The sequence below is a fragment of the Pelodiscus sinensis genome, chromosome 10 (assembly GCF_052426305.1).
Source record: "Pelodiscus sinensis isolate ZL-2025 chromosome 10, ASM5242630v1, whole genome shotgun sequence".
NCBI classification, from domain to species: domain Eukaryota; kingdom Metazoa; phylum Chordata; order Testudines; family Trionychidae; genus Pelodiscus; species Pelodiscus sinensis.
The window spans coordinates 56,331,918-56,344,821 of record NC_143061.1 but is presented as its reverse complement, the minus strand read 5'-3'; the positions used below and the strand labels follow the sequence as shown (position 1 = coordinate 56,344,821).

Below are 12,904 nucleotides of genomic sequence, written 5' to 3'. Positions count from 1 at the left end.
AAGTTTTGTGGCTAAGTGTGTTCGTTTAACTGGTGATAGAAAAAGTTGTTCTGCTATTGCCATGAAATAGGGAGAAAGAAATACATACTCATTTGGTAAGTTTTGCGTACAGTTAAATTTGATTTTGGTGTTTTACAACATATATGCAGCATTTGAATATGGGTATTAATATATTTTCAACTTTTGTCTCACTTCCAGATTTGGCTTGAGCCTATGAAACCTATAATTAAACAAGTACGACGTAAGTACATATTTAATTTTTAAAGAGTTTTCCTTTAATTTTCATGAATTTAATGTGGTTTCTTTTCATAGATGTTACTTGATTTCTTAGTCAGGTTTGCTGGTTTTGTGCTTGCTATTACCACGTATAGTTGGTTCAACATAGATCTACAAACTCAAACATTAAAGATGGTTTCAAGCCCTCTAATAGCATCAACATTTTCTAGAACACATGTCATAACCCTCCCATGCTTTATGAAAATTGCTTATAAATATCAGTGTGCATAACTTGAAGATGCTTTATGTAAAACAGATCATGTCACCCATCATTCAAGAGCCAGTGATCTCCTGAAAGGGTGTCCTCTATATATGTGAATATATCTTTCTTATATGTGAAGTTAGAAATATTGAGAGAACTTGTTTTATTAGCCCAGGCATTCTAGTAAAAGCCATTACTAATACTTTAGGAACTTACTGGCTCAATGGTCAAGTCAATGATCAGTGAATGGTTTTGTTTTTCCTGTAAGCCCAAACAGTGTGATGTGAGAATCAGACATGACCAGACTTTCAGACCAACAGCCTTCCAGGAATTAAAGAACAAGATCTTCTACCGTTAGAATAGACTGATTAAAATTAGGGATGTTAAAATGCATTTAAGTAAATGTATAACTGTTGAAAATTTCAGCGGTTACATGGTCCCATGTCAGGGGGGCGGGGCAGTCTATTCCCCTGCTCCCCATGCATACTGGGAGCCTGCATGTAACCGTGAAGGTTAACTGATGAGCTTCAGCTCATCAGATAACTATGTACATGGTTACATTTTCACATCCCTAATTTGTAATGCCTCCTAGTATGATGTCATTGGCAGATTTTATAAGCACACTTTTCACTCCATTACCCAAATCATTAATAAAAAAGATATTTCACATCTACTGCTTCCTCCCTATCAATAAGCCAATAAACTCGTCAGCGAAGTAAATTAGGTTGGCATGATTTTGCTCTTGTCAGATCCATGCTGGCTATTCCTTATAATCCTATTATCCTCTTAGATGCTTACAGATTGATTGTTTAATATTTTGTTCCAGTATCTTTCCAGATACTATAGTTAGGCTGACAGGTTTTTAATTATGCAGATCCTTTTTTGCCCTTCTCTTTTTTTGGGGGGGGGCCTCACCCATCGTCCCTGAGGTCTCAGCGATAATAGTTAATGGTTCTAAGTTTGCTTCAGTTATATCTGTGGTCAAAATTGTGGCTGCATGTGTATGTTCACAACATCCTCCACAGACTGAACCATAGAGCTGGAAGAGACCTCAGGAGTCATCAAGTCCAGCCCCCTGCCCTAGGCAGGACCAGTCCCAACTAAATCAACCCAGCCAGGGCTTTGCCAAACCGAGACTTAAAAATCTCTAGGGATGGAGACTCCACTACTTCCCTAGGTAACCCATTCGAGTGCTTCACCACCCTCCTAGTGAAATAGTTTTTCCTAATATCCAACCTGGACCTGTCCCACTGCAACTTGCATGAGAAAAAAAGCCTTTCTTTTGTTTGTTTTAAACCTGCTGCCTATTCATTTAATTTGATAATGCCTTGCTTTTGTGTTTTCTGAGGAATAAATAGCATTCCTTATTTACTTTTCCATAACAGTCAAGATTTTTATAGACCTCAGTCATATCTCTCTGTCTCTTTTCCAAGCTGAAAGGTCCTAGTCTTACAAATCTCTCCTCATACGGAAGCCTTTCCATGCCCCTAACAATTTTTATTTCTCTTTTCTGTACTTTTTCCTTTTTTTCAGATAGGGTGACCAGATCGGCACTCTGGATTCAAGTTGTGGGCCTACCAATGATTTATACAGAGGCAATATATTTTCTGTGTTACTATCTATCCCTTTATTAATAACTCCCATTATTCTGTTTGTTTTTTTGGCTTTTGCTGCACATTGAGTGGATGTTTTTAGATAATTATCTGCAACGACTCCAAGATCTTTGAGTAGTGCTAATTTAGACCCCATCATTTTATATGTCTAGTTGGGGTTATATTTTTCAACGTGTGTTACTTTGCATTTATTGGAAGTTATCTGCCATTTTATTGCCCTGTCACCCACTTTTGTGAGATCCCTTTATAGGTCTTCACAGTCTGCTTTGGACTTACAAATTACTCATCAACTGCAAAATTTGCAGTTATCTACAAATTTTGCCATTACTGTTTTCCCCTTTTTCCAGATTTATGCATATGTTGAATAGTACTGGTCCAAGTACAGACCCTGGAGGAACACCAGTATTTTCCACTATCTAGTCTAAAACCTGGCCATTTATTAATTTAACCAGTTACCTATCCACGAGAGAACCTTCCCTCTAGGACAGCATACTTTGCTTAAGAGTCTTTGGTGAGGAACTTCGTCAAAGGCTTTCAGAAAATCCAAGTAAACTATATCTACTAGAACAGTGGTTCCCAACCTTTTTTATACCGCGGACTGGCAAACTTTTGGCAGACCGGCAACATTTTTTGCACATTTTCATAGTCAGTATGCAAATAACAAAAAATGCAAATAAAATGTTACTGGTCTGGCAAAAGCCCTGGTTCCCAGAGCTGTGGCGAACAGCCGGCTTCAGCTCCAGCAGTCAGCATGTGGCAGGCGGCTGAAGCAGCTGAAGCAGGCTCTTGGCAGCTCTTGGGACCAGGGCTGTAGTACACTCTGGCTCTATAAGCCCCCCCAGTGCCAGCCTTACCCCCTCAAGTCCCCACCCCTCCACTATCCCCCAGTGCCAGCCACTGACCCTTGAGTCCTCTGCACTCAATCCCCCCGTGCCAGCCCCCCATCCCAAATGCCTCAGTGTGAGTCCCCCACCATCCATCCCCCTGGTACCAGCCTCCTGTGTCCAGAACCCCATAGCACCCAGCCCCCCACTAAGAGTCCCTCCTAGTGCCAGCCCCCAGTCTCCAATATTAGCCCCACCTCCAGAGTCCCCCAGCACTTGCCCTGCCCCTGGAGCCCTCAATGCCTGCCCCACCCCCTCACTTAGCCCTGCGCTGCCTCCCAGCCTTCAGCTGAGTACTGCTGCTTGGGTCGCAGCTGCTCTAAGGCTGCCACGTCACCCTCCGTGTGGCCCTCCCGCCGTGCAGTGAACCGCTCTTCCACATCGGGGGGGAAGGGGAGCTGCTGGCTGGTGTACCTCAGCTCTGGCCCCCGGAGCCTCTATAGCCTGGCACCAGTCTGCAGACCAGCAGTTGAAAACTGCTGTCCTAGAACACCCGTATCCATATGCTTGTTGAATCCCTCTAAGAGTTCTAGTAGATTGTTGAGTCCTGATTTCGCTTTACAAAATCTTCCCCAAAAAATCATGTTCATCTTTTTATATGACAATTCTGTTCTTTATTATAGTTTCAATACGTTTGCCTGGTACTGAAGTTAAGCTTACCATTAATTGCCGGCATCACCTCTGGAGCATTTTTAAAATATTGGTGTCAGTGTTAGCTGTACTCCAATCATTTGGTACAGAAGCTGGTGTGATAAGTTGAATACAATAGTTAGTAATTGTACAGTTTCACATCTGAGCTCCTGAAGAACCTCTTTTAACTGCCTTCTGTGTCCCTTTCTAGGTAAAAGTTTGTGTGCCTTAGTTTTTCTGATTTTGTCCCTGTGTGCTTGTGTTGTTCTTTTATACTCCACAATTTATATGTTTCCACTATTGTGGGATTCCTTTTTGACTCTCACAATTTCTGTTGAAGCAATATTGGCCTGTTACTGGTCGTCCTATCTTTTTTCCTTTGCATTGGAATCGGTTGTGCATTTATTATTGTTGTCTTGAGAAACTCTCCTCAATGTCTTTGTCCTTCAGATTTTCCTCAGATGAGACCTTATCTACAAGTTCTCTGAGTTTGTTCAAGTCTGGAGTTTTATTTTTAAGTCCATTGTTCTTATTTTGCTGCTCTTGCTGCATCCTTTTGCTAGGATCACTTCAGGATCCCTTTCACCCAAATTGCCTTTCACTTTTAAATTTTCTACCAGTTCCTCTTAATCAAAGTTTCTGTTCCCCTGGTGCCAAACACACAAAGTTATCCTTAGTACATTCCAAGAGCTTACTGTTTCCAGATAAGATTGGTAGCTCACCTGAGCATGCATCATTCTCAACTACTTCCTGCAGCTCAGGAACCAGGGGCTGGCGCATTCCTCCATCCATAAAACATTCTAGAAGTTTTTTCAGAATAAAAGACTAATATTGTAGCTGTTTTGCACATGAGATGTCCATACACTGTCTAAACTTACTTAATGCAAATGTCGTTATAGAGATATTTATGTTTGTATAATTAATTTTGCCATAGGACCAAAGAATACAATGCTTCGTCTAGCTGTAAAGTTTTTTCCTCCTGACCCTGGTCAGCTGCAAGAGGAATATACCAGGTAAAAATTGTTCCAAGTAATTAGTGTTCATTAGTTGTTAAAATATGTAAATAAAAGGAATATAGAAATAAGCTCACCAAAGAGGATATTTTCCCTGTTACAAAAATAAAGGTTAGCTCTTAGGGTAGGTGGGAGAGCATTTTTATTGGATGATGCTTGTAGCTAGAAAAGTAGTCAAGGTTTGCATGAATAGATAATGGTACAGGGCATTTTCTGCCTCCCAAACCTATCAGTGTGTTACCATAGAAAGAGGAAGTTGACCATTTCTTCTATAAATATTGTGAATTTATAAATGTTTCTAGAAGGATTAAGTGATCAATAAATGTTTTAGTAAATGGCTAATTGGAAAATTGTAAGAGTTCAATAGGTTAGTAGAGTTCATCTGTGACCACTTCTATTGTTATGATTATTGCCAGGGCTCAACAAATTAGTCAATCTACTTGCCCCGGGGTGAGTAGATTTTAAGCCATCATGGTGCCGCAGCGTAATCGGTGCATGTGCAGCGTGCCAAACCGCATGGCTAGCAAGCGGGGCTCGCCGCCGCTTGGCAAGCCCTGATTATTGCCATATTTCGTATTTTACTTACCCATTTTTTAAACAATTGGTAAATAATTTATATTGTAAGCATGTTGCTATCTGTAAATGTACCCTGCTGCTGTCCCATCATCATCAACAGGTAGTGTGATTTGAGATCTTCCTGCAACAGATCTTTCCTAGTATCATAGCAATCTTATACATCACTCATGGCTCTCACCACACCTTTCTTCAGCCTCCTAGCAGCTGTCTTCCTCCTCCTCCAACTGGCTCCATCTCTCCTTCCTGATTATTCCCACCTCTTTACAGATCTCACCACCTCTGCCTTCTCCTCTTCCTCTCTTCCCTTTGATTTTTTTCCCTCCTCTCCTTTTGATTTCACATAGTGGGTACTGCACTTTGGGTAGTGGTAAGCTGAGTATTAGCCGTCTGAAAATGGCAACTCCTGGTCTTAAACTGCTCACCTCAGTGGCTAACTACAGTTCTCAGTTTCATCACTTTACTTCAGGTGCAAGTTATAGTCTGATTTAGCCACAGTCATCCTTGGCATAATGGGGGAAAAAGAGAGGAAAAGTTTCTTAATCTCTAGTGGCCTCTCTGGATGTGAAGGCAACAAACTAGATTTCTTAACTCAATCTCTCCTCCTCTAGTAGCAGTGTACTTTCCTTATATTTTGGGACCCAAAGGGGCTGTTCTCCAGGCAAGGCTCTCATTGCCCTTTGGCTCCTCTTGATACTTAACAATGAATTTACTGTTCCTGCTCCCGGACGTGCATCCTCCCCCACTGCTCCTGGTGTGCCCTTTAACTGATTAACCAGTTCCAGCTGGTCCTTGATTAGCTCCAGGTGTCCCAATCAAACCTAAGGGTCTCCACTGCTTCTAGGGAGGTTCTAGATTGCCTCCTGGTGACTTAATTAAATCGCATCACCTGATTCTAACAGGTTGTCGATTGCTTCCAGGTGTCTTATTTAACCCTTGTTTGGTAGCCAAGGAAACAGGAACATTGTTAGCCTGGGGCTACTATACCTGCTTTCTGTTACTTTCTTATTGCCATCTGGCCTGAACCTGTCACATTTTCTAATAAGTATCAGAGGGGTAGCCATGTTAGTCTGAATCTGCAAAAGCGACGAGGAGTCCTGTGGCACCTTATAGACTAACTGAAGTGTAGGAGCATAAGCCTTCGTGGGCAAAGACCACATCTTTGCATCTGACAAAGTGGGTCTTTGCCCACGAAGGCTTATGCTCCTACACTTCAGTTAGTCTATAAGGTGCCACAGGACTCCTCGTCGCATTTTCTAATAAGATATTAACAGCTATGCACCTCCTCCACTGTGTGGGCTGATGAAACCCTCTGAACCATAATCAAGATCTAATCCTGAGGTTGGAAAAAAATTTCTAAAATCTGCTTTGTAGTGAGGCATGCTTTTCAAAGACCTCAGCTTTGCCTGTTCATTTGATTTCCCCATGGCAGTTGACACCATCACACTTAAATTGTATTATCTGGCCAGATTGGTTAGGGATTTGAAGTAGCTAAGTTATCTACTTCTTTTTTAATTTTATGTACCTTTTTGAAAAATATTTTTAGAAGCTGTTTATTGTGTAAGTTATGCTGAGGTGAGGAGTTGTCTGTGGCTCGTCAAACAATTTGTACTCTTCACTCTTCCTTTTTAGGTATCTGTTTGCACTACAAATCAAGAGAGACTTAGCAGAGGAACGACTAACCTGCAGTGACAACACAGCAGCTCTGATCATCTCTCATCTTCTGCAGTGTTAGTATGTTGGCTTATCTCAGCCTCAGCTGATGTCACCACTGCTAAACTTAAACTAGATTATCTGTCAGCACACACAAAGCATTTGTCTGCATGTCAATAATTTAAAAAAAAAAAACCCTAAAACAAGTATTTTTTGTTTCATAAGTAATATTTATTTAAAAAACCTAAATTGGTTAATTTTTAACCTTTGACATACTGGATAATCCCCAACTATTTAACGTCATGGGATTGGAACAGAGGCCACTTTCAAGTGTTTGTACTTAGAAGTTAGATAGTTTTGGCTGCTAGAAGGTGGGGCTGAGTCAAGACTCTGATCTGTTGCAGCTCTCACCTGGCTGTGCCTCCCCCTTCCAGTAACCTTGTTCATTTTCTGGCCTGCTCTTCTTAACTGCCTAAGTTCCTCCCAATGCCAGTTTCCAAATCAACTTAATGCTACAAGGCAGTGTACATATGGAGGGCAGGCAGGAAACGAAGGGAATTAGAGCCTGAGTCTGGCAACATGAGAGCAGACCTGTTAGAACAGCATCCTTCTGGGGAAGACTTAGATAGTAGGAACAACTGGAAAGGCAGGTGGTGGGCTCCTGTTTGGAAGTGAGTATGGAGGTTGAATGGGCTTGGTTTCTGTTCAAGACCCTTGTGATGCTTACCTTGAGGGCTGTAAGGCCAGATTTTCAAAGGCATTTGGGTGTCAAAATAGCATTAAAAATCTATCCCTAAGGATTAAAGGAGAAAAGCAATGGCATATGTATTTATACATTTTAAATATAAGAAAAAAGAGATACGGTCTTCATTTCTGTCTGCTTACCCAAACCGAAAATGCTTAAGAAATACTTCTTCTGACACAGTAATAAAATATGACTCCATTTATTGGGAGGCCAAACCTGTCTTACAAAACGTTGAGTGATTTGTGCTATGAAAACTTGCCAAGGATTTTCTAGCACTACCTTGTGTTTTTGAGAGAATTTCAAATCAACAGGGAACAGCTGAGTACGTATCAATATTTGTGGCCATGTTTCAAGACTGAATGTTAAGATGCTGATAAAGCAAAGGTGATAAAGGAATATAAATATTTGTGCCTTAATTTACAAGGTAATAATGTTTAAAACTTCTTGGTTTTATAGGTCAAATTAATTTTAAGCAAGATATTTTCATGGTATTTTTTCATAACTATTTTTTTAAAAAACTCTGTTTTTTATAAGAGTCCTTTTTGAAGCTTAAACTGAAATATGTTTATCATGATTCTACAAAACTTCTCTGAGCTTGTCTACTCAAATTGCAGTGGTTTAATTTAAATTTGTTTAAAACTAAATTAAAATGTGCAAATCCCTATCTGGATACTCATCAGATTAAACTGGTTTAAATCCCTTTAGTTTGCATCTGTAAATTACAGGTGCAAATTTAACACACCGTTGCATTTGAACTGCTCTGCAACTGTGTGTGTAGATCTTAAGTCCCCACCATGGCTTGCTAACTCACAGTATTGGAAGGAAGTGTAATATAACTTCATATGATATGACTTTCTAGAGATAAAGGTAACTCATTGATTGATAGTTTGTTCCTGTATATTACGGGAAAAACCACAGGTGAAATCTTGTATATGGACCACCAGTAAATGTTGTTATATAAAAATAAATAAGCAAGTTAAAGTACTAGGTAAATAATATTTTTATTAAAGATTAAAATTGAGAATTAACTTTATTTTCTTTGCCAAAGTACTGTTTCTTTAAATTCTGATGATCTGTTACTTTTTATTATAGCTGAAATTGGGGATTTTGATGAATCTGGAGATCGCAGTCACCTTAAAACAAATCAATACTTGCCAAACCAGGAAAGAGTACAAGGAAAGATATTGGAGTTTCACAGAAAGCACTTGTAAGTGCAGCTTCTTGGTGGGCTTTTGGAAATGTTTTAGTATTACAGCATGCTGGTAAAACAATGCAGAGAAATTAGAAAGATATACTTATGTATTTAAAATTTACATACGCTTGCTGCTTCATATAGATGGCATAAGCTAAATGCTGTTCATAGGTGGAAACAAAACCACAATGATGGCCCTTTCTACTAACATCTGCACTCTCACACTGGAATCCTGCCTGCCCCCCTGCTAACATCTGAATCCTCGTGCTGGGGTCCTCTGCTCCCGCCGGGGTAACCCAAAGCAAAACCCAGCACCCTTTCCCCACTGGCGTAGAAGTGCATCAGCTCAGGTGGCTCCCTGGCCAGCGCATCATGGCAGAGGCAATCAGCACAGCTTCCCAGACTAAGCAGTGTCCCTGTGCCCAGGACTATATGCGTGGTAGGGGTCTGGGTGCTGCAAGGAACTGTGTGCATGGATGAGTCCCTTTCTGCTGCCCATCCCTGGCAGGCAGCCGCATAGGCCTGATTAAATAACTTTTTCAAAATACTTTGTGGGCCAGATTGGGGAAGTGCTTGGGCTGCAGTTGGCCCCTGGGCCAAGAGTTTGAGGTGCCTGCTTTAAATCTTGCCAAATATTGTAGGCTATAGCAACATTGTGGTGTAATGGGTTGGACCCCTTGAAATGTTGACAGGTGTGCTGAGATACTACTGAGTCAATCTGTTCTGCCTGCGTGAGTCCCTTTTACCTAGTCTTGCTGGGCCAGGTTCACAAGCCTCTTCCAGCCAAGCACACAGGCAGGACCACACCCAGCTGCAGAACGATAGAGATACTGAGATCAGCTATGGGAAGACTCAGTTTAAGGGACTTGCCATAGCCCAAGTGTTCAATTCCCTTGGAGTGTAATCTCAAAATTATTTGAAATTTGCCTTCTCCCTCAATGTGGAGAACAAGCATGCACAAGTTTTCATACTCCCTAGTTCAAAATTACGTAAACTGTTATATTGTAAACTATAAATAAGTTTATTAATGATAAAAAGATGTATTTTAAATATTTCGAGGCAGCAAACACAACAAAGCAGATTACTTAGAAAATAATACAAAGCATGCAAACAGTGCAAGAATTACTAAAGACATTTGTTATAAATAATGCTTCCTCACCCTATATACTGTTAATGCGTCCCAGAATGAAGTTTGCTTTTTTTGCAACAGTCATATTTACTTTGTAGTCTAATGTGACCCATAAATCCCTTTCTGCAGTATAGGTTGGACCTCCCTGGTTCAGCACCCTCTGGACCTGACCAGTCCTGGATGAGGGATTTTGCTGGATCAGGGGAGGTCATGTCTGGTTTCCCTGCTACTGGTTCCCAGCAGTCCTGGACCAGCTGCTGGCTTCCTGGCCGACTCTCCCTTGCCCCCAGCCTTGCTGCCCTGCCAGCCCCTACACCACCTTCCCTGCTATGCCAGGCAGCCCAGCTCCCTCCGCGCTGTCTCCTGTGGACAGTCCTGCTACAGCACACCAAGCTCCTGACCCTGCCAGGCAGCACTGCTGAAGCCATGGTCCTGCTGGACATTGGATGTTACAGGGCCAGAGAATCTGGGATTATAGAGGTTTTGTAATTCTTCTTAGACTCCTTCCATTCTGTATTGTGAAACTCATTGTTCCTTCCTAAGCAGAGTACTTTGCATTTGTCCTTATTAAACTTCATCCTATTTACCTCAGACCATTTCTCTAGTTTGTCCAGATCATTTTGAATATTGACCCTATCCTCCAAAGCACTTGCTGCAGACCTTCCCAGCTTGGTATCATCTGCAGACTTTATAAGCATACTCTCTATGCCAATATCTAACTCATTGATGAAGATATGGAACAGAATCGGTCCCAAAACGGACACCTGCGGAACCCCACTTGTTTTGCCCTTCCAACGCAACTGTGAATTATTATTTTCTGATAGGTTCATCAAATAAACTTCACCTATTTTCTAGCATAGGAATTAATTTTATCAGAACTAATTTTAATTATGTTTTTATTGGCAATATCTAGGATCTTGAGCAAAGGTGAAAGAATTTAGCAGGACCCATATTCCTTTGGTTGTAGATATGCCTTTCATTGGATTAATGAAATTTGGGCTAACAAAATTTTGATTTGGCCAAATTGTAGGAATTTAATAAAATGTAATACGTGTATTCATGGTGGATTACAGTAAACAATAAAACATACCATTCCCTTAGTTCAGCACTTGCAGTGTACAGTACAAGTTGAAAATTTTACTAACTCAGCACTGTTTCAAGATTTCATTGCATGCATGCGAACAACAAATACATTCATAGGTTTAAGATGATGCAATATAATCTGTTAAGGAGTATGCTGAAGGAGTACTCCCTATTTACCCCCTCTGTGTGATACGGAAAGGTGACTAGAATGAGAAAATGATTTGCATTTTATTGATTGGACATACTGCACAGAGAAAAGCATTCTGCTGTACAGTAAATACATGAATATTAAAGAATGTCTTTACTCTTTTTCTTTTTTAAAATGTAATACATTTTGGTCTCGCCCCCACTTTTAAAACATAAGAAAGAAGGAAGTTACTGACAGGATGAATTGTCTCCAGGTTTCCTGGCTTTCATCTACTTCTACATATTATTTCATTGTCCAGTTTCAAGTCTCCTGCATTTGCGACTTCTGCTCTACTTTGACTGCTTGGCCCTATTCTGATTTCTCTCTTTCTGTGTGCTATATCCAATTTGCAACTTCAGTCTGGCTTTTATATAATTTAATGTACCACTGGGTTTCATTCAGTATGTGGATTGTCTGTGAAAGTCAGCCATGTGTACAGCTACTTGGATAATGCTTAATTTCTTATGGCTGATATTGTCCATTATTAGTGCTTCTAAGTATATAGTAATACAAATAATTAATAAGAACATACGAACAGCCATACTGGGTCAGACCAAAGGTCCATCCAGCCCAGTATCCTGTCTGCTGACAGTGGCCAATTCCAGATGTCCCAGAGGGAGTGAACTGAATAGGTAATGATGAAGCAATCTCTCCTGCCATCCATCTCCACCCTCTGACAGACAGAAGCTAGGGACACCGTTCCTTACCCATACTGGCTAATAGCCATTGATGGACCTCACCGCCATGAATTTATCTAGTTCTCTTTTAAACACTTGTATAGTCCTAGCCTTCACAACCTACTCAGGCAAGGAGTTCCACAGATTGACTGTGTGCTGTGTGAAGAATAACTTCCTTTTATTTGTTTTAAACCTGCTGCCCATTAGTTTCATTTGGTGGCCCCTAGTAGTTCTTATATGGGAACAAGTAAATAACTTTTCCTTATTCACTTTCTCCACACCACTCATGGTTTTATAGACCTCTATCGTATCCCCCCTCTTTTCCAAGCTTTAAAAGTCTCTTTAATCTCTCCTCATATGGGACCCGTTCCAAACCCCTAATCTTTTTAGTTGCCCTTCTCTGAACCTTTTCTAATGCCAGTTTCTTTTTTGAGGTGAGGAGACCACATCTGTACGCAGTATTCAAGATGTGGGCATACCATGGATTTATATAAGGGCAATAAGATATTCTCTGTCTTATTCTCTATCCCTTTTTTAATGATTCCTAACATCCTGTTTGCTTTTTTGACTGCCGCTGCACACTGCATAGACGTCTTCAGAGAACTCTCCACGATGACTCCAAGATCTCTTTCCTGATTAGTTATAGCTAAATTAGCCCCCATCATATTATATGTATAGTTGGGGTTATTTTTTCCAATGTGCATTACTTTACATTTATTCATATTAAATTTCATTTGCCATTTTGTTGCCTAATCACTTAGTTTTGTGAGATCTTTTTGAAGTTCTTTACAGTCTGCTTTGGTCTTAACTACCTTGAGCAGTTTAGTATCATCTGCAAACTTTGACACCTTACTATTTACCCCTTTTTCCAGATCATTTATGAATATGTTGAATAGGATTGGTCCTAGGACTGACCATTGGGGAACACCACTAGTTACCCCTCTCCATTTTGAAAATTTACCATTTATTCCTACCCTTTGTTTCCTGTCTTTTAACCAGTTCTCAGTCCAAGAAAGGATCTTCCCTCTTATCCCATGACATCTTAAT

General features: G+C 40.5%; 1 protein-coding gene across 8 annotated transcripts in view; it reads left to right on the top strand.

Annotated features, from left to right (window-relative positions):
- The window catches only part of FARP2 (FERM, ARH/RhoGEF and pleckstrin domain protein 2), a 126,767-nt gene that overhangs the window by 40,778 nt on the left and 73,085 nt on the right, over positions 1-12,904 (top strand). For all 8 annotated transcript variants that reach the window (XM_089780955.1, XM_006110623.5, XM_075937161.2 and 5 more), the window contains 4 exons: positions 199-241; positions 4,540-4,618; positions 6,824-6,921; positions 8,682-8,796. In XM_089780955.1, the coding sequence (XP_089637081.1) occupies positions 199-241; positions 4,540-4,618; positions 6,824-6,921; positions 8,682-8,796 (335 nt within the window). The remainder of the gene's footprint in view (positions 1-198; positions 242-4,539; positions 4,619-6,823; positions 6,922-8,681; positions 8,797-12,904) is intronic.